Source organism: Pantherophis guttatus, chromosome 14, assembly GCF_059756535.1.
Source record: "Pantherophis guttatus breed Tessera chromosome 14, ASM5975653v1, whole genome shotgun sequence".
In the NCBI taxonomy this organism is placed as follows: Eukaryota; Metazoa; Chordata; class Lepidosauria; order Squamata; family Colubridae; genus Pantherophis; species Pantherophis guttatus.
Genome location: NC_142076.1, coordinates 22,880,224 through 22,899,913, shown reverse-complemented (window position 1 = coordinate 22,899,913; position 19,690 = coordinate 22,880,224). Strand labels below are relative to the sequence as shown.

Sequence of the window (19,690 nt, the reverse complement as noted above, 5' to 3'; positions counted from 1 at the left end):
GCCTCGCCGGGCTCCGCCGCATGGCGCCGCGCCGGAGCCCCCCGCCCGGCTGCTCCCCTCCCCCGCCCTCGCCGCCTGCCTGCCTGGAAACGCCTCACGGGCCGCGTCGAAGGAGGGGGAGGGGCGGCGGCGGCGCCGAGGCTGCTGTCACTGGAGCGCGGGACGAGGAGCGCCTGCGCGCGGTGCGGGAGACGTCCGGGGACGCGGTCTGCGCACGCGCAGCGGGGACCAAGTGCGCAGCCGTAGCCCTCGTCCGCCTCCCGCGAGCGCCGTGGGGGTGGGGACGACCGACCAGCCCTCTCCCCGCCCCCGATCGCCCGGCTGCGGGCCCCCGCCGGTCCCGCCCGCCGCCTGGGACCTTCCCTCGCTGAAGGGCCTGCTCGGTCCGAGGCTCCGGCTGCTGGGAGGAGGCGAGGGCGGCCCCGGCGGCTCCTGAACTCCCTCCGGTGGGAAGTCTGGGAGCGGCGGGCGGAGCTTCTCTGCTGCTGCGCTGCCGCCGGAGGAGCCGCCTCTGCTGCCGGCCCTTCGCGCCTTAAAAGGGGCCTTTAAAAGAAACCCCCCCCCACACACACACACACCCCTTTGGCTTTCTGGCAGTGCGGGAGGAGGGGGCCGAGAGAAAGGGGCGCTGCTCCTCTGGCCGCCTTGGGAAGGGGCGCCGGCCATACAAGTCATGCCGGGGCCCACTTCTGAGAGCAGAAAAAGGCAGAATTGGGTTGCTCTGAAGGCTGCGCAGCAAGAAGCGCGTCGGGAAGGAAAGGCTGCTTCGGCAAACTTCGCCTGAAGCTGTTGGGGGATTTGTGGATCAAAACTACCGGGCGGCTTCTCAAGTAGCTCCAGAGGGAGTCTGGGAAATGGGAAGAGAGGCAGCTGCCGCATCGGATGCTGCCTATCGCACATCAGAGCCAAGTCTGCAGCAAAAAATTAGGAAGCTGAACTCCCAGCCCTTTGCCCTTCCAAGCCATCCAAACACATTCCAAGCAAGGGGAGCGAAAGCACCTCTGCGGAGCCTCACTGTGGTCTAGCCACTTCCTGAAAGCAGCTTCAATACTCGACCAAATGACTTCCTCAAGGGGGAAATGGCTTAGTTAATCTCAGCAACACACAAACCACAGTCGTGCCAAAGTTGGGTGCCCACCTATGGGATCTTTTGAGAGTCCTCTGAGCATCCTTGGATAACAGAACTCTCCGTTTCCCTCTCAGCAATGGCTGGGCAGAGATGCTGCCCCCAAGAGATGCTTAGAAGCATCTTAATTTTGGAAATCAATCATTTCTATTGGGAAAAAAATGGGGGGGGGGCAGATCTCCTGATGCCGAGGTAACTAACTTGCATCCTGTGGGCATTTCCTCCTCTGTCACCAGTTTTAGCTGGACAAAAAAGTGGTTTTGTGATCAGAGAAGGCAGAGGAAGGGGGGGGAGGGATTGAGCATGGAAAAAAATGAAAAGGCTGGGTTAGAAACCCAGCTTTTCTGCTGGAGATGCTTCCTGACTCCAGCCACCTACCCCCTTCATACGCACCTCCTCAGAAGCATAGCCTTGACTCTCCTGCCTGGCCTATGGGTATTTTCCACACACAGAAATGTCCCTGCCAGTGATGAAGTCATCTAGTAAATCCAGGCATGGAGGGAAAAAGAAGGGAACCATTCATTTTGGAAGGTGATTCCGTTTTGCCCTGCTTATTGTGAAAGTGCCTTATTCCAAGCAAAGCTTTTGCACTCCTCTGAAGCAGCGGCACTTACTTGCACAGGCCCTGCTGTCAACCAGAGGGCTGTGGAAAGAAGCCCCAGCAATGAATGCTGCTGGGTGGATCAGCCGTGGAAAAGCCCCTGTTGGCCATCTTCCTTGGCCTCTCTCGGTTTTATCCTTTCCACTCAGAAAGAGAGGCAACACACCAAGAAATGTGGCTGAAAAATACCAGAATTTATTAGAAGGGCTGAAGTACATAGTGTCTCCAAATATAGACTATTACTGCCAGCCACTGAAATGTATTACACAGCTATGTAATTCCTTTAAATACATCTGTCCACAATTCTGGTCAAAAGAAGCATATAACCATGGGTGGATGGTTTGGGTCTGGCATTTTACCAAAGGGGGAGGATGCTCAGGCTTCCTCCACTGAACATCCGTGGACCACAAGAGCACAAATTCCCAAGGCAGGAAGGGAGAGGTGGTCACATTGGATTAGCCGGCTGTTCTCAGGTCACAGCCCCAGGTAAGTGGGCAGAGGGTGGATGCCTCCAGATCCAGAATCAATTCCCTTCTGAGATATTTTGTGTTTCCATTGTGGAGGTCCACGTGGTTGCCAAGCAATCCCAGGCTCTGTTAACACAGCACAGGCACAAGTCAGCTTTTAAGGAACACGACTGGCAAGGCCAGGGCTCGGGACTCCTAGGAAGGTTTAGTGGTTTTGCAGGGTTCTCCTCGCAACCGAACCAAGGCACCTGCCCCCCCCCCACCCCCATACATCTTCTCTGCCAAAGCCCTCCTGCCCAGCAAACCATGCATTTCCATTCCCTCCCTTTCGGCATTGCCAAGGACAGGACAATCTACACCGCCCCTCCAGACTCGCCCTACTTCCTAGCCCCCAACTCAGTGTAACAGATGAGGTTTCACACTGCAGCCTGAGTTCAATGGGTGCTCCAAACTGGGCAAATCATTTCAAGTACACAGTTGCAGAAACTTTTCATTCTGTATGACTTGCAAAACATGGATGTGTGAAAGGAACAGCAGAAGGGATATTAGGGGAATCCAGCAAGCCTGAGAACAGAAGGCTAAAGGAAATATATATATATATATATAAAAAATCAAGGCTATAAAGTAGGCAAGGAAGGAAAGGGCATCCTGCTTTCTCGGGGAACAGGCCCCATTCACTGGGGGAATCGGTGGTGAAAGCATTTCTTTCAGCTGAAACATTGCCTAGAAGACAGAATTGCTTTGGAGAGTTCTCCAAACAATTCAGAAAAAACACACCAAGATGGGAAACCACTGCTGAGAAGAGGAGCTAACTTAGAGTGGTGAGGAGGAGGAGGGGGAGCTGGCAACCCAGGGCAAGCAGAGACCTTCCCTTTGCCAATTTTCATAAGGTCTCCTTGGCCAGCTGCTCCATTGCTTTTTGTGTCTGGTTAAATTGCAGCTCCTGCAAGTCAAACTGATTGTGTGCAAGAATCCTGTGTTCCTCAACTCCATGTAATGCAGCCAGAGGTTATGAGGGAGGGGCCATGTTTGGCTTCCCCTGGTTGTCAGGAGGCCTTTTTGGCGTTCTGTCAACATTCTGGTCCTTCCGTCTTGCTTAGCATATGCAAGGCCTTTGCCAATTTTACCTCTCCTTGACACATTGCCTCTTTTTTAAGTAACAAAGATTAAATCGTGGCAGGTATTCGCAGTGCTTTATTCTCTTTACTAGGCCCACCCAACTTCCCTGCTATTATGACACCAGCTGCTTGCTCTGTGGCCCGCAAAGGGCTAACAGACCTTGGCTTCTTGGACAGATAAGACATAAGCTCATTCATCAACTGGGGCGCAAGAGGGTCACGCTGGCAGCCTGTTAGTGCTTCTTGTAGCGGTTCTTTGGAGTTTCCCCACAGCCGGTTGTGTCACAGGAGAGGGTGCCAGGCTTCTTCCCCAGGCCGATGCTCCCGAGCAGGTCAGGCAGCTCGTGGGTGATGGCCCTCTCGATCTTCTCCAGGAAGCAACCTCCCATGTAGGAGCACTGCTGCGCAAGCAGCTTGAAGCTCTGAATAGGGTTAACCCCAAAGAAGTCCTTGTAGGCCTCACGGTTGGGCAGATCAAACTTGCTAACGTTGGTCTTGGCCAGGATTGATTTAAAGATGTAGAACTTGTCTGGATCCTCCACGATGTCTCTGAACACCAGCTCTCCGTCACTGAAGAAGGTCATTTTGTCCTTATAGGTCTGCAAGTAGCGATCAACCAAAAGCGCGTGGATGCGAACCCGGATGGCATGTTGGCGGATGAAGGCAATCTTGTTTTCCAGCCGGTTCTCAATCACCTGGTTCAGGTCTTCCAGAAGGGAGATCTCCTCCTTCGAGAAGAGGTCGCGGTGGGTTTCAGCCTGGTATTCCAGGGGCCAAAAGGAGCTGACGTAAACCCGAGGAGGCTCAGTAACGTTAATGAGGGGGGCCAGGCTCCAGAACAAGGCACCGTACACCCGCATGAGCTCTTGAGTAGCCAGGCTGTCCGCCTTGTTCAGAATGATCCTGATCTGGGACTCCCGCCCCTTCAGCTGGCGGAAAAGCATCTCCAGTTCCAGCCCCACGTCCAGTTTTGTTGGATCAAACACCACGAAGATGAGATCGGCTCGATCGATGAACCATTGGCAGACATCATTGAACGGGTAGCCTGCAAGAGAAGAAGGGCAGAGAACTTTGTGATCTTTGAAAGGAGGAGCTGGGGACCACTCAGCCGTGAGTCCGTATCATGGGGACAGACCAGCAAAGGCCCTGTCTCTGAGCAATTATTTGCTGAATGCAAGAAGGAGCATTTACAAGAGGAAAAAAATAATAGCAGGTGGATTAGCCAAATTGCAAACTCTCTCAGGCAATGGCTACCATGCTTAAATGTTTGATTATTATTTTAGGTAAGCTATGAAAAGCTTTGAATATTAGGATGCTCAGGGATACAAGGCTGGCCATTGTTTAACGCTGGGAGCCGGTAAGAGCATCACTCTGCCTTCTGCCTTTGCTGCCTTCTAAACTGGCCCCAATCCCAGCAGGGCCCTAAAGGCCAATTAGTTGCTCGCTTCCATTTCCAGACACCCCAAACAGGCTCCCTCTTCCAACTTGTAGGGTTCTGAGCACGGAAGAGCATCGCCTGCTTGAACCCGCTTTGTGCTTTCTCTGTGTAAATGAAGCATCTGTTCCAAAATCTAAATGTTTTGCTTTGGGTACTTTTTCTATTAACGATTTGCATCCTTTTTCCCATTCAGTTTCGTTTAAGTAATATCGAATACGGATACAAATGACTGAGGCAGCATCTGGCAATGATTGGGATAGAATAAACCATTCCTCCCAAGAACTGGAAATAGAAGACATGGAACTCCACCTCGCTCCTGCTGCTTCCGGTTTTCAATGATGCCGGGGGTGTCCACAAAGGTGACCCTCTCCAAGAGCTTATGAGGGATCTCAATTCCGATCAGCTTCTCCAAAAAGTTCTGCCCAAACTTCTCGAGGGGGGAGAAAGAGCGGGCGCTGTCTGCAGCCATTACAATCCCTTCGATGGTCTTGACTTTAGAGCCGTGCATTATGACGGTGAACTCGGAGGTGGTGGGCTCAGCCCCTGTCCGTGGAGAAAGGGAAACAAGGTACAGGTCAGCTATGGCCCCAGATGCTCCTTTGAAGGCCGTTGCCTTGCAAGAAGGCGCTCTAAAAAAAACCCCGGCCAGGTTTGCAACTCCAAAAACTCAGTTGCTCTTCTAGAACTCTCTTAGTGTATTAGGCCCATTGTGAGTTTTGCTTTCTAGACCGTCCTCACAGCTTAAGAGCTACCCATCATCACATGCTTCATTTTCTCCTGGCTTCCCATAAACCCAGCATGATTTGTGGTTTGGGATCAGGAGAGCTGGAAGTGGGGAGAGAAAGAGACATATTGTGTAGGGGCTACTTCGGTTCTCTGTACTCCTGTCAAGAGTTTCTGGCATGAATTTGCCCACGGCCAAAAAAAGCTGTGTGGAAACTAAACATTCTGGCTAGTTAATTCAGTCTGCAAATGGAAGAACCTTCTCGATCGAAGCGGTTCAGAAAAAAAAATGGCCTGAGGGGTGGAAGGAAAGAAGAGTTACTCCTGCTGCAATGAATTGGCTCCAGGCCAGAAGCCAGAAATTTCTGAGTCTTTTGTGGGTCTGGCTGCCACTAGGTGAGAGGGAGGAAACCAAATGCCAGCACCCTACCCCTCACACTAAGCTACAAGGCAAAGGACTTTTTGGCCAGGGCGGAAATAGAAGGGAGTGGGAGCACAGCCAGCACAGCAGGGGGAGAGCTGGGGCGGAGTGCTTCAAACAAGAAGGGTGGCTGGCTGGCAAAGGGAAGGGAAGGTGCAGGGGTGAAATGCTACTGGTTCGGACCGGTTCGGGCAAACTGGTAGCAGAGATTGGGGCTGGTTCGCCAAACCGGTAGCAACCGCTGGCTAGCCACACCCCCAAACTTGTCCGTGACCGCAGGCCTACCATGCTTGCCTGCTTTTCACACTGCCTTCCTGGTGTCCCCGTGGCCAGCATGCGAAGGCAGGCAAGCAGAAGGCCACGTGGAAGGCAGGCAAGCATGTCAGGGCCATGGGGAAGGGAGCTAACAGCCTACTTCCTTCCCCGCAGCCCTGCCACACTTGCCTGTCTTCCATGCTGCTTTCCTGGCATCCCTGTGGCCAGCTTGCGAAGGCAGGCAAGCGGAAGGCCACGTGGAAGGCAGGCAAGCATGTCAGGGCCACGGGAAGGAAGCTAGCAGTCTACTCCCATCCCCACAGCCCTGCCATGCTTGCCTGCCTTCCACGCTGCTTTCCCGGCAGTCCCCCACGCCTGCTTGCCTTCCAAGGTTGGCGTCCAACCCGGCCTGGCCAGTGGGTGGGCAGGCGGCCCTTGGTGTAAATGCAGATGCTGAGCTGGGGCTGAGAGGGGCAGCAGCGGTGCTGTGGAAAAGCAAGCGGACATCCCTGGGTTGTTGCACATGCACCCAGCCCGTTTCTGCAAAGGCAGAGCCCTCCTACCTGGAGGGCGATCCAAAGAGGGGAGGGGATGCTGCAGAAAAGGCCACCTTCCACCAGGGCCCGCGTGCCTCTCGTGCCGGCTCCACGGGGCTTGGGGCTCTCAAGCAGCCTACTGGCTTCCCACCCGGCCACCTTCCTATTCTCTTTGACCGCTGGCGCCACTTTGGGAACTCGGTCCACAGAGTCCGGCACTCTGGGGGAAGGAGGCTGGGCTGCAGCGCCTCTTCCTACCAGCGAATAGCCAGAGTGAGAGGCGTGGAAGCCTCCGGTGGATGGCAGAATGGAAGCCCCCCACGTGGAGAGAGGGCCAGGCCTGACCATGCCACCGCGGAGCCCCCAGCGCTTTCCCTTCGGTCTGGACAGCGGTGCTTACCCAGCCAGGCAAATGCGGGTAGCCCTTCATCTTGCTGAAGACCAGGTCGCTGCACTTATAGTCGCGCGGCCGGCTGGAGCAAGACATGGCTCGGGCGGAGAGGCCAATGCAGCCCCCGCCGAGGCCGCCCTGGCTGAGTGATCGCAGTGCCTCTGCAGCAACAGGCGCACCGCAGCCGCCTTGCCTACCTTCACCTGCCCTCCTGAAGCAACCCCACTGCCGTTCACTTTCATTTTGTGGCAGGAGAAGGAAGACAGCTAATGGCGGCACCGCTGCACATGCAAGAAGCTTCTTAAACACACACTGTTGCCTGCTGTGGCTGATGAAAGCGAATGGTGGCATCGTGGCGGTGCTCCAGGAGGGCTGGCTGGCTGCGGACATCCTGGGGCTGCTGCACATGCACACGTGCATATACCACGGTGGCGCTGTTTGCTTTCTTCTTTCTCCCGCCACGAAATGAAAGTGAATGGCATTGGGGTTGCTTCGGGAGGGCAGGCGGACGTGTGTACACTGTGCAGTCAGGCGGGGATGGAGAGCGGCAGTGGCCCCTTCCAAGCGTAGCGCACGGAGGCAAAGCGGGCAAGGTGGCCACAGCGTGCCTGTTGCTATGGAGGCAATGTGATCGCTCAGCCAGGGCGGCCTCGGCAGGGGCTGCATTGGCCTCTCCACCCACACCATATCTTGCTCCGGCCAGCTGTGCAACTATAAGTGCAGCAACCTGGTCTTTGGCAAAATGAGGGGCTACCCACACTGGCCTGGCCGGGTAAGCACCACCGCGGACTCTACAGTGGTGTGACTGGCCCTGGACCTCTCCCCACACGTTTAAAAAGGGGAGCGCGACTCCGGTAAGGTTTGCTACAAAGAGCCTGCAGCCGCTGCATCTTTCGGCACAAGAAACGCCTCCAGGCGCACCGAAAAAAAGAGGCTGCAGCTGCAGGCATCTCGCAACAGGGGAAAATAGGGTTTTAGAATAGAAAATAGAAATTAATTTTTTTTTGCTACCGGGTTCTGTGGGCGTGGCTTGGTGGTGGTGGTCATGTGACTGAGTGGGGGTGGCTGTGAGTGATGTCAAGTTGGTCATGCCCACTCAGTCACAGGAACCCCCCCAAGCCACGCCCACAGAACCGGTAGGGAAAACTTTTAGATTTCACCGCTGAGAAGGTGCTTCCTATTGTCACCGGCTTTGCCGGCCGTGGCTAGCATGCACTTCCTTCCTGGATTGGACACTCTGGCTACTCTAGGCAGGAGACCAGCAGGGCATCAGGCTACCTGTGTAGAGCTGATGGGGAGTGTCGTCCAGCCCCAGAAGGTAGTTAATCATGGTGGACTTGCCAACGCTCCAGGGTCCCAAGAAGAGCACCATTGGCTTGGAAGTAATCTCTCCATCTGCAAAGGGAAAGGAAGAGCAGCGATTTGGAACAAAGCAGGGGAGGCTCTTGAGGCCTGAAAGTCAGCCAGGCCTTGTTTGCCTGGAGTTTGCGGGGGCATTGCTTCACTAGCCGCCCGCAAGGTGTCCTTGCCCTCCCCGGGGCAACTATTCCAGGCAAGGTGAAGGCGCCACAAGAGCAACACTGAGGGAGAGTGAGGTAGGTAGGGTGGACTGGGGGTACCCCATGGATAGAGCTTTGCAGGAAGCATCTACTGGGCCTGGGCTGTGGGTGCAACAGCAGCCCCTCTCCACCCCTCAACGCCTGGATGCTGGAGAGCCCCCAGCCCATGAACCTCCAGGAGAGGGAGATTGACCAGAGGGGGGAGGGGGCAGCCTTCCCTGGATCCCCTGAGCAAGCCATTTGCATTTGCTGCTGGGAGCACATCTTCATCAGGATGGCAGTGCAGCTGAGACTTGGAAAGAGTTGGGGGAACTCCTGTCCCTCCCCAAGGAAAGCCCCCCTGTGCCGCATTTACTCTGCTGCGTTCCAGAAAGGAAACTGGTACGCCTGTCACTCGGTTTCTGCATTATGACAAAAGCCAGTTAGATGCTTCCAAACTGTGCTGCAGAATCCTCCCACAGATGCCAGGGAAGAGGATCATTGTGCCTTTGCCCAAGAAGGGCTGAGGTCAGAGCAGTGTAGGGGCCTTGGCAGCCATGCAGTCCTCAAGGCACTGCAATGCCCCCTCCAGGTTTTCTTTCTCCCAAGCTTCCCGTTACTGCCACAAAAAGCAAGATTGGGGGGGACCTCCCTGTCCCTCACTTCCCTGGCTGCCAAGGAGAGGCAATGGTGGCACATGTTCTCTTCCACCACAACAAGCAAGAACGTGGCTGAGCGCTGGAAGGGGGAGCAGGATGGTGCCCTTTCCTGGGTCCAGGGAACAATTGCCTGGCAGGACTGACTGACAGGACAGGCAGCTCTACCCACCTGTGGCTGAAGAGCCCAGGGTGCGTCCAGGGTAAGCTGTGGGGCAGGAGAGGAGGGTTGGAGAAGAGAAAAAGGAACGTGAGTAGGGAAGGGCGGGAAGGGGGAGGGTTAGTTTGGGGCAGAAAAGAACGAAAGCAGAGCTTGGTCTTCCAGGTAGGGCAAGGAGCCAGGGAAGTGGCCCAGCTGCCCTCCCAGGAAGCCCCCGTGGTTAAGAGTTCATGCTGCAAGAAGCTGTGTCATCCCCACATGGAGATCAACTGGAAAGCCCCCTCCTTTGGGAAGGATGAAGTGGAGGTGCACCCGGTCCCAGAGCACTTGCAGCCTTGCAACAGGCCCTGGTGGGACAGAAGCCGGGGGAGCCAAAGGCTGCTGTGCCCTGGAAAAGCTACACAGCTTTGGTTCCAAAGTTTGTTTGCACTGGCCACCAGCCCTGGGGAACGGGCCAAGTCCATGGCCCCCAGCAGTGTTGGCAAGCCAGGCCAGGGGGTGCCGATCCCAAAGGGCACCAGTTTTGGGAAGGTGACACCTCTGGGTCAGTCTGGGAACCCCCTGGCCATGGGGAGACTTCAGCAAGCAAAGGACACCTCCGGGATTGCAGAAATACAAGGAGCCTTGCGGAAGGAGGAAACTCCACAGGGAGAGGCAGCATTTCAATCCTCCCAGCGTGGAATTCTCCATGTAGAAGAGCCAGAAAGGCCAGGGCCTTGTGGAGGAAGCACAGAAAACCCCCAGGATGCATTACCTTCTGGCAATGCGGCAACCCCCAACCACCCTTGTGCATTCCTCATCCAGAGAGCTCCCCGCTTTTTCCTAAAACCTCTCGTTGCTCAGCCGTCTTATGCTGAATCTGCCCCCTCTTCCACCCCAACACCACCTCTGGAAGCAAGACCCTTGCAGGCAGTACAAAAGCCAGACCCACAGCCCACCTGCCTTACCCGTAATTTCATGCTGCCGAAGCTCATTGTACTTATAGGACTGCTCCAAGGGCTTGATGGAGGAGTGATAAATTTTTCTCAGTCGCTGCAGGATGGCTGCAAGAAAGAGGCCAGGCAGAAAAAGGAAAAGTCAGCCCAGCCCGCTGCTCTATGGCTCATGGGGCCTGCCCCGCAGGGAGCCAAGGCTGCACTTACACCCGAACCCTTCGGCAGCCCCTCCATCACGCCTTTGGCCCTTTGCACTCTGCAGGATAAGAGTCTAGCATCATAAGGCTGTTGAGGGGCTGGGTGGAGCTATAAGGAACCAGGAGCAGAGCTGCCACCTGGGGGCAAAACCTTTGGTCCAGTTTGCCTAAGGGCAATGCCTCGGCATGGCTTTCCTTGCAAGGGAAAAGATTAGCAGGCAAAGGTGGCAAGGGTAGTCATGCTGGAAACCAGGGGTCTCTTTATGTGCATGAAATATAAAAGTTTGTATAGCTCCCTCACTTATCTGGGTGGATCTAAGGCTGGTGGATAGCAAGCCGAAGGTAACATAGTCAAATAACACCCTTGGAACAACAGCTGCAACTGACTTAAAAGTGCGTGTGTTATCTTGAGCCATGGTCATGCAGTGGTGAGAATGCAATATCGCAGGCTGATTCTGCCCACTGCCAGGAGTTTAATCTTGGCTGGTTCAAGGTTGACTCAGCCTTCCATCCTTCCAGGGTCAGTAAAAGGAGGGCCCAAATTGTTGGGGGCAAGAGGCTGACTCTGTAAGCCATTCTGAGAGGGCTGCGAAGCTCTTTGGATCAGTATATAAGGGCTATTGCTATAGCTATCCACGCCTTTGGTGGAGCTTTTGCAGGGCCTTTCCTGGCCAGGCGTGGAGTCCTACTGCTACCTGAGTAGTCGTCTGTGGGTTTCTCTTCCTTCAGCTTCAGGGTGCTCTCGATGTGGGATCGATCCCTCTGTCCGTTCTCCACCTCTTCTGCTGAAAGAGCAAAGCAGGTGTCTCAGCCCACAAGCAACCAGAGGGAGAGCCACAGTCAGGGCCAAATTGCCAAAGGAAATAAGAGATATTTTCAACATTGGGTTCATTCACAACGGAGTATACAGATATTTTTCTTGTGTGGAAAAAGTGCCTTCTTTTCTCCCTGATTTCTACTGGTGCAAAAGGCCCAGCCAGGGAGCAAAATTCAGACTTCCGCCTTTGATGATGGGCCAGGCAAGGAAGGGCACCTGTCATTGCTCGAAAGGAGCCAGAAAGGTTTCTGTGGCTTTAGCAGCCAGAAGGGGAAAGAAAGGCAGAGGACAGGCCTTTCAGAAGTGCCCCCAAAGGCAGGACGGGTTGTCCTGTGCCTCCAAGCCCCAACTGGTGGGTGTGGGGACAACTTGGCCCATCGTTTTGAGTCAGTCCTGACAGGGACACCCATCTATCCCTCCAGGAAGCCTCTTGGCCAATGGCATCCCTCGCCCAGCCTGGCTGCCCAGCCTTTTCTAGCCACCAGCCTCGGGAGAGCCCTGGCCAGGGATGTTCTACTGTGAAAACTGGGCACGTCTCCCAGGGCACCTTCTCCATAGACGGCTGTCTCCAGCTGCCTAACCAGCCACAGCCACAATCTGGAGACACGCTGGCCTGAGCTGTGCAAACAGATGGAGCAGGAAGAAGAGGCCTTCCTCCGACTTCCCACTCTCTCCCCACTCAGGATTGCTGGCATCACCTTCACACAGCGCTAACTCCTCCCGTCCAAGGACCTCTCCTGAGAGCCCCCAGGCCTGGGACAGGCTGCCTTGTGTCCTGGTTTAGCCAAACCCACCAGTGGACAAAATCAGGGGCTGCTTCCTCTGGCAAGGTAGGACAGAAGCCCATGGAACGGAACTGCAGAGCTCAGAGGAAATCAGCTGTCTGGGCTGGGCAGTCTCCTTTAGACAATGCACTCCTAAAATTAAATCCTTTTTTAGCCTCTAAACTGCAGCACAGTTTCTTCTGTGGAACTGCTTGCCTGGAGAGCTTTGTGCCATTTTGCTGCTTGTGATTAAAAACAGCAACAAATGGTGGAATTCTTGCCTGAGGGCAGGTCCTTCACTTGGCCTTGCAAGCCCAGGATTGCAATCCCAACACTCAGAAAGAGTATATTCATCATCTCTATATATAGAGAAAGAGTATATTATTCATCCAGGATCTAAAGGAGTTGGGGATACGCGTGGTTTAACGAGAGTCAAAATGGGTCAGGCATCATGGACTTTGAATCCAGCAGAGGTGAGAAATCAGAACCAGAGATTCCTAGCATGGAAGGGACCGTGGGTTTCCTTTCTGGAGCAGATTCCACTCCGAGGGCATCCCGGCAGACAGCCATCCACCCAGATCCAAGGACGCCCCGGCTTCTGGGACCAAATTCCCCAGGGCACTCAGGAATCTGGTCCTCAGCGAGACTCCCCAGGCTTTGCAACTCTGAGCTGAAAGAGCACCAAACCCAGACGAAAGGAATAGGGATGAGGGGGACGAGGACAAGGACAAGGGGGGCGGGGGGCCTTGCACTCCAGAAGCTGCCTTGGGAGTCCAGGTCAAGCCCCCGCCCCCCTTGGCCTGGGAAGGTTTGACCTAGAAAGAGGGGTGAATGGCCGAGACAGCTTTTCTCCCTCCTGCCTGTCCCGCAAGCCTGACTTCCTCTGTCTTCTTTGTTGGAATGCCAAAGAGGAAGAAGACAACTGTCCTAGAGAAATGGGCACAATCAAGAAGGCTAGTCTCCGGGCCAAAAAAGTCTGGTTTCTGCTGGGGGTGGCTGTCCCTGGCTGGGTGGGTGGCACCTCCACTTCCTCTCCCTGCAGGGCATCTCCTTGACAAGAGGGCCCGTTCTGCTGCTGCTCCATACAGAGCACCTTCTGGGCTGCCCCCTTCAGAAAGAGACCCCAGAAGGTCCTCTCTTCCTTGACTCTGCCTCATTCTCCCCTTCCCCTTGGCAGCCCCTCTACTTGGCCCTCCCACCCCACCTCTGCCTCCACTGCTGGGCATATACCACCTCTGAGTTGCTTTTTCTCTGCTGGAGGAACTTTCACTTCAGAAGCTGTTGCATCTTCTACCCCATTGCCATCTGGCTGCCCTTCACCAAAACCCAGTCCTTCCATGGGAAGCTGGGTGGCAGCTCCAGCTTCGGCCACTGCAGCTCTTCCTTTGCTATCAGTGTCTTCTGGACTCCCTGCCAGTTCCTTCATATCTCCTTCCTGTGCTGGATGGGCACTGGCTGCCTCATATGTCTCTCCCGATTCACGCACATCCTGCAGAACAGCGCTGAATGTCTCCCTGGGTTTCCTTCTTGGTGAAGGGTTGCCTAAGTGCCCTTCTCCAAAGCTGCCTTCCAAATTTTTATCCACATCAGGGGAATCGGTGAAGTTATCATCCAGCTGTGCCTCAAAAGAGTGGAGAACATCCTGAGAAATCTCTTGGTTTCGTCCTGGGAGAACACCTTGGACATCTTCCTCAAAAGGAGCCTCCCTCTTCGGTGGAACCTTTTCTTCACCCTGCGATTTCTCCACCCTATGTGCAGAAACCTGCTCCGGCTCTCCTGAGCTACTTCCACCTTCTTCGGGACCAGCCATCCCCTGTTCTTGGCCAAGGGTTTCCCCTAGCTCAGCCACGTACGCTCCGTTCTCGTCCAAATGGCTCCTTTCTGCGCTGTCCACATCGGGGCCTGTATTGGTGGAGCCATCACCCTGAGGCTTCTCCTGGTTGCCTGAGAACTGGAGAGGGATTCCTGTCCCAGCAACGTGTCCATTGAGCAGCCTCTGCTTCTTCACTAGACTTGGGTCTCCAGGCAACAAGCCACCCTCAGCAAAGTTGGCAGAGTCTTCTGCGCCCTCCAGGGCAGAAACTTGCAGTTCTAGATAGTTAGAACATGATCAGTCAGTTTCATCTGTGCCTCAAATTGCAAATGTGCTTCTGTATGAAAAATGGAACTGGACTCAAAGGAGGCTGAAAAGGTACATTTTGAGGCTCTTCTAAATCCATTTTCAGTCCTGACATGACCAGCAGATTTAGAATCTAGCTTGCCTAGCCTGGTCCTAGGTGCTAACTGTATGCCAACAGTTTTGTGAGGGTGGGTTGGAGTGGGTGGGTGTCTGTCTTGAATAACACATGTTGTCCTTAATCACCCTCCCAGCCAGTACTGTGACTGTCCCTTTCGGTCTAGCAAGACAGACAGATGGACAGAGGGAGCATCCCTGAGAGTCTTTTCAGGGGTCTTAGCCCCCTTGAGGTCATCCCCCTGGGGTCTGGCCAGGAAATACGCTGCCACGTTTTCCCACCTAACCCCCTTCCTGACTGTTTTCTACTAAAAACCCGAGTAGAATAAAAAGGGGAACTGCAGGGATGTCGAGGAGAGCTTTGCCCGTCCAGATTGTTGGCATGCAGAACCGCAGTTAAGAAATCCCAACCATCTGAAGATTAGCAGGGCTGGCACAGGCTAAAGAGCAACCACCTTGGCAAAGCCCCTTCTCTGCCATGCAAACAGAGAAGGTAGCTCTGGAATGGACTGATTTCCCCCCTCCCCCCTAGGCAGCAGCAGCAGCAGCCTTTCTTCTCAAGTGTCAGGGCCTGCTTGAGAACCCCCCTCCTGATTGTGGCACCCTTCGCCCACTCGCAGAAGCGACACAAGGAATCCAGGGCAGGAAGAGCCTCTTTGCGGATCAGGAAGGTAAAAGTGGTGGGTTCTACAAGCAGAAAGATGCCAAGGGGAGTCTCTTCCATTGCTCCTGGAGAAGGGGATCCCCAAAGGAGATGCCAACTGACTGAGTAACTGGATAGTAACTGGATGTTACTATCACAGCTGTTTTGTGGGCTCCGAGCCAGGCTTGCCAGCTGAAGAGGGGTTAGCCAGTCACCCAGGAGGGAAGTTCATATGCCCTGCTTGGGCTTCCGACTATCCCTCGCCCTTTGCCTTTAGCAAAGGAAACCAGGCAAGGACTCCCTCTATGATGGTTCCAACAGAAACCGCTACACCTTGAGGCATAGTCTCCCAGCCACGTCCTACCTGCAAGGAATCCCATCACCTGCATGAGAACCCAGAGAGGAAGGGCATTACAGCCAGGTGGTGTTGAAATGCATTAAAAAGCCCAGAGGGGCCCAATAGGGGAAGGCAAGGGGCGCTTGGTCCTCGTGTTCAGGGCTTCCTGGGAGGAAAAGATCCCGGTGGGGGCTGAGGGTTTTGCTGCCTTGAAGAAAGTGGGGCACTTGTGGCTTTTGACTATGGCTTCTCCATCTCCCAATGGAACCCTCTTTTCTCTCTAGCTGGGCAACCTGCTGAGGAGCTTCCCCAGAGTGGGACCCAGTCCTACCTCGGCTCCACTGCCCTTGTGCCGAAAAGCCAGACAGGGTGTTTGGTCACCCAGCGGAGAAGCCCAAAGCGCTACAGGAGGCGGCTGAAGGGCAGGAGTAGGCAGCTGATCTCCAAGTTGCAAGCAATCTCCAAGCTGATCTGGAGCAATCTCCAAGCTGATCTGCAGATGGCCGGGAGGGAGGGCCACAGTATGGCAAAGGGGCCAAAGGTATGGAGCTTAGCACCGGCAGCTTCCTCATTGCGCTAAAAATACCCCCCAGCCCTGGTAAGGCACTCAGGAAAGTCACTCTTGGGTGAAGGCCAGAGCCAAGAAACTCCCTCCCTCCCTCCCTCCCACCCCCGCCGGCCGGCTGGCGCAAACAAACATTTGCAGGCATGGCAGGCTGAAAGGAGCCACAAAGCTTACTCTGAGGGGGGAGGAGGTGAGGGAGGAGAGTCTGCCAGGACACCTACAAGCCTGCCCCTGTCTCTCGTAGGGCAGGGGGCTTCCTGCTGGGGGCTGGGCAGGCTCCCGTCCCTGAAATGAGTGGGGAGTCATTCCCAAGTGCCAGGGAGGGTGGGGGAGAGATACATCTGCCCCAGAAATCCCCAATGATGCTGGAGAGGCGGCTGTAGCCCATTACAGCCAGCTGGCCCTTGCATGCTTCACCACTGGGTTCTGCCAGGGACACCATCCCTGGCTCCTTTGTCTCTTGATGTAAGGTACCCCTGACCAGCTCTGTTTTCTGGCCACATCATCTGCACTTAGGACCAGGCCTGGAAAAGGAGCTGAGGTATCTGAACCCTGGGACCCTGACCTGCAGGGTCCTTGGCTGAGGGCCAAGTAGGCCTTAGACAAGGCGGCAGGTGAGGGCAACCAGCTCTGCAGACACAAAGCCGAGAGCACGTCCCAGGTGCCCCCACTTGGCCTGCAGCAAAAGGTCTGCCAGCTGCCCTGGAAAGGCTAAGGAAGTCAAGGCTGCATCTGTGCTGACCGCACCAGTCCAAGCAGCGTCATGTCTGCTCAGGCTGAGGGCCACAGGTGCCCTCAGTTTGGCCAGCCTTAAGGGTGCCAGTGGTGGGACGTAACCCAGAGGAAAAGGCAAGCACCAAGCAGGGCCGAGCAAATCGCATGGCGGACAGGGCAGCCGTGGTCAAGCAACCTGGCCTGGAGGGGGGGTCGTTCCAAAGGGAGAAACAGCTAGAGGGTGAGCCTTTGGACCTTTCCCCTGAGCAAGGGACCCTCCCTCAGCTGAGCCCCCGGGGCCCGGGAAGGAGGGGGCGCGAGTCTCCCGCTGCCTCAAGCGGCCCCGGCCGAGCAGCCCAACCAGCCAGTCTCAAGGGTGCCCTCTGGTGGCCAGATTGAGAAGAGCTTGACGGGTGCGCCAGAGAAGCGCCGTTCCGGTTTTCTTTTACAACTCCGGAGAAAAAGGGAGACACGCCTGCTTTTCTGGCCTTCGCCCGAGGAGACAAAGAGGCCAGTTCCTGCCCCCCACCCGTGCCTGTTCTGGATGGCTGCGCAATAGGAAGGGGTGAGCGAAGCCCCAGTGCCCTGAAGTGAGAAGCGCTGCCGCATCTCCACACCCATACATACACGGGCCCTCCCGGCTGCTGCTCAGATAGTGTGGAGATCTTTCGGAGTTCCTTTAGGGCATCCGGAGCCAAGCAGGGTCCCTGGCAAGTGGCCGGGCTGAGCGAGGACCTCTACGGAGGAGACCCAGCTTGCCCCCCCCCCCCCCAGCAGACGCCAACCAGAGGAAACACACAGCTGGTGAGACTGCCAAGGAAAGCAAGTGCGCGCGCACACACACACACAAACACCCCGACATTGGCTCAGCACAGCAGGGGCAGCAGAAGTGCTTCATACTCCGCCTGGAGCTCCTGAAGAGAGCCAGGCGGGAAGTGACTGGTCAACAAGTACCTGGCCAGGTCCTGCAGCCTTTCGCCTTCCCCATGAACTCGCTCAGAGACACAACACTTTTCTCCTGGACTCCCCAGGTGCACGCTTGACCGTGGCATCAATTCAGACCTGCTTCCAGTACTGGGATGCAGCTAAAGCCCTGTGAGCTCCATGCATCCAAAAAATGATTTTCCAGGTCACAGAATGCCTGCCCCCCAGCATTGGACTAGACCTGCACTGCTCCTATGGGAAAAGGAACCCACAGGAGTTCGATATGCAGCTCTGGAGCAGGAAGGGCACCCGGTCCAGTTAGAGGCCACCCTTGGTTACCATGTGCCCCATCCAGGGTCCGGAGAGATTCCCTCTCTGCCTTGCCCCTTCTGGGGGCATCCACCATGGAAGCTGGGAAAGAGGGCCAAACCCCCTTGTTCCCCAGACCTGCAGGGGTGTCCTGCTGCTGGGAAGGAAGGAAAGGGAAAGAGAGGGAGGAGGAGGAAAGGAGCCCTCAGCCCTGTTTGTCCATCTTCCTTTTTGTTCTGGGAATGGTAAAAAATGGCCTTAAAAGGCTACAGCTGGTCCAGGGCGCCTGTGACAGTTTGAGAAGGCAGCAGCTGAGCTGATGAGGGCAACGGGGAAGGCGGGAGGGGCACCAGAGGCTTCAGGGCTCCAGTTACACGCCTGTTTCCATACTTAGCTCCGGGAGGCAGCTGAGAGGCAGCACCCAGCCAGCAGAACCAAATTAACTCAAGGGCACCCAAGGGGAAGGCATTGGATGCCACATAGTTCTGCCCAGGGCCCCTGAACAGGCAGCGGAAAACCCCGGTGGGAGGGGCAGCCCTGGGGCCCTTAAGACACAGGGGATCCCTGGGGTAATAGGTCTCCAAACACAGAGGAGAGGAGCAGGATCTTCCCAGCACAGCACCTACAGACCTCCCGGCCCAGCTGCTCTTCCTCTCATTCCCCTCAGCCCAACGACTGCCCTCTCCGGGTGCCCCAAGGCTGCCACCCCCCATGTTGCCTGCCATAGGCCTGGCATGTTGGCCCTCCCCATGAGTTCTGGGCCTTCGGAAACAGAGGACCCTACCTGCCGCCCTGAAGAGCACAACTGGTGCCAGGCAGAAACAGAAGAGCCTCAGCGCTGCCATGCTGGCTGCCAGGAGCCTTCTCCCCTTCTTCCGCACTATTTATACCAGGGCAGGCTCCGGAGAAGCAGGTGGCCGCTTGGCCGCAGGGCCCACGCAGGCGATGGTGCTGGTGCTGGACTACTGGAGGCCCCTCCCCACCAACCTCCGTCAGTCCCCCCTCAGAGGCAGTCGCTAAGGGGGGATGGAAGAGGAGGGGCATTACAGCAGCTGCTTCCCAGAGCAGAGCCCGGAGCCAAGGTCCCAGAGGACGGGCAGTGGGGGAAGGGGGGCAGGGACCAGCTCTTCCTGCCCAGGCCCTCAGGAGCAGCACTCGAACCATTAGCTCAGTCCTACCTTGGCACAGCATTCTCAGGTGACCTGTATGGCCATGGAGAAGCTGGGCAGCCCTCCCAGCCTGCAAAATGCCTCAAAGGGGATGGTGTATGAAACTGCTAGCCTTCGGAGCAAGAACAGCAAATTGGTGGGCACAAGACAAAGAGCACGGCTTTGTCATAAGAGACATCAGCAGAGTATGCCTGCAGGGGTCAGCATAATGCTGGATCTGGGAACTAGCAACTCATGCCAAAAAGTTGCCAACCAACCTTCCGCACGAGTTGCAGAAAAGGCAGGTGGGGGTGAGCAGGGGGAGACTGAGCTGCCCCAAAGATTGAAGAGACCCCATGAAGTAGGCAGCTTCCATGTTTCTGCTTTTGCACCCCACCTGTGTTATCAGCCATCCCCAAACCCCCGGAGTGGTCCTTCCCAAGGGAAAGTGGGGAGGAATTAACTGATCCTGGCCACCTGATGCAACTACGTTTTAGGCCAGGGGGGCAAAACCCATCCTGCCACCATCCTCTTGGTGCACAAAGGGGAGGGGCAAGCACAAGCTCCCTCTGCTGGGCAACACAGAAACTGCAAGCAAGAGAAGGCAGGAGCTAGGAACTGAATTCCAGAACATGGAGAAGGGTGGGTGGGTCAGTCCATGGCCCCCTCCTCAT

The 19,690-nt window shown here is 55.7% G+C and overlaps 1 protein-coding gene across 15 annotated transcripts; it reads right to left on the bottom strand.

The window, feature by feature from the left end:
- Positions 1-1,900: 1,900 nt before the first annotated feature.
- Positions 1,901-18,862, bottom strand: SRL (sarcalumenin). Of its 15 annotated transcripts, none has more exons than XM_034441391.3 (8): positions 18,653-18,862; positions 13,377-14,234; positions 11,255-11,347; positions 10,378-10,473; positions 9,443-9,478; positions 8,355-8,471; positions 5,060-5,293; positions 1,901-4,357 (listed from the first exon to the last, which is right to left on the bottom strand). In XM_034441391.3, the coding sequence occupies exons 1-8, from the start codon at positions 18,711-18,713 to the stop codon at positions 3,546-3,548; spliced, it is 2,307 nt and encodes a 768-aa protein (XP_034297282.2). In that variant the 5' UTR covers positions 18,714-18,862; the 3' UTR covers positions 1,901-3,545. The 15 variants fall into 15 exon arrangements, with proteins under 15 accessions (XP_034297282.2, XP_034297284.2, XP_087734888.1 ...); XM_034441393.3 differs by having other exon boundaries at positions 11,258-11,347; XM_087878762.1 differs by having other exon boundaries at positions 11,255-11,344; positions 18,653-18,844.
- Positions 18,863-19,690: the final 828 nt, after the last annotated feature.

What these genes read in the sequence shown, in the direction of transcription:
- SRL (XM_034441391.3), bottom strand. Translation starts at nt 18,713, where the DNA reads ATGGCAGCGCTGAGGCTCTTCTGTTTCTGCCTGGCACCAGTTGTGCTC. An exon ending in CCTGGGCTCTTCAGCCACAG is followed by an intron (nt 8,472 to 9,442) that starts GTGGGTAGAGCT and finishes TTCCCTTTGCAG; the next exon opens with ATGGAGAGATTACTTCCAAG. An exon ending in TCCCCATCAGCTCTACACAG is followed by an intron (nt 5,294 to 8,354) that starts GTAGCCTGATGC and finishes CTCCACGGACAG; the next exon opens with GGGCTGAGCCCACCACCTCC.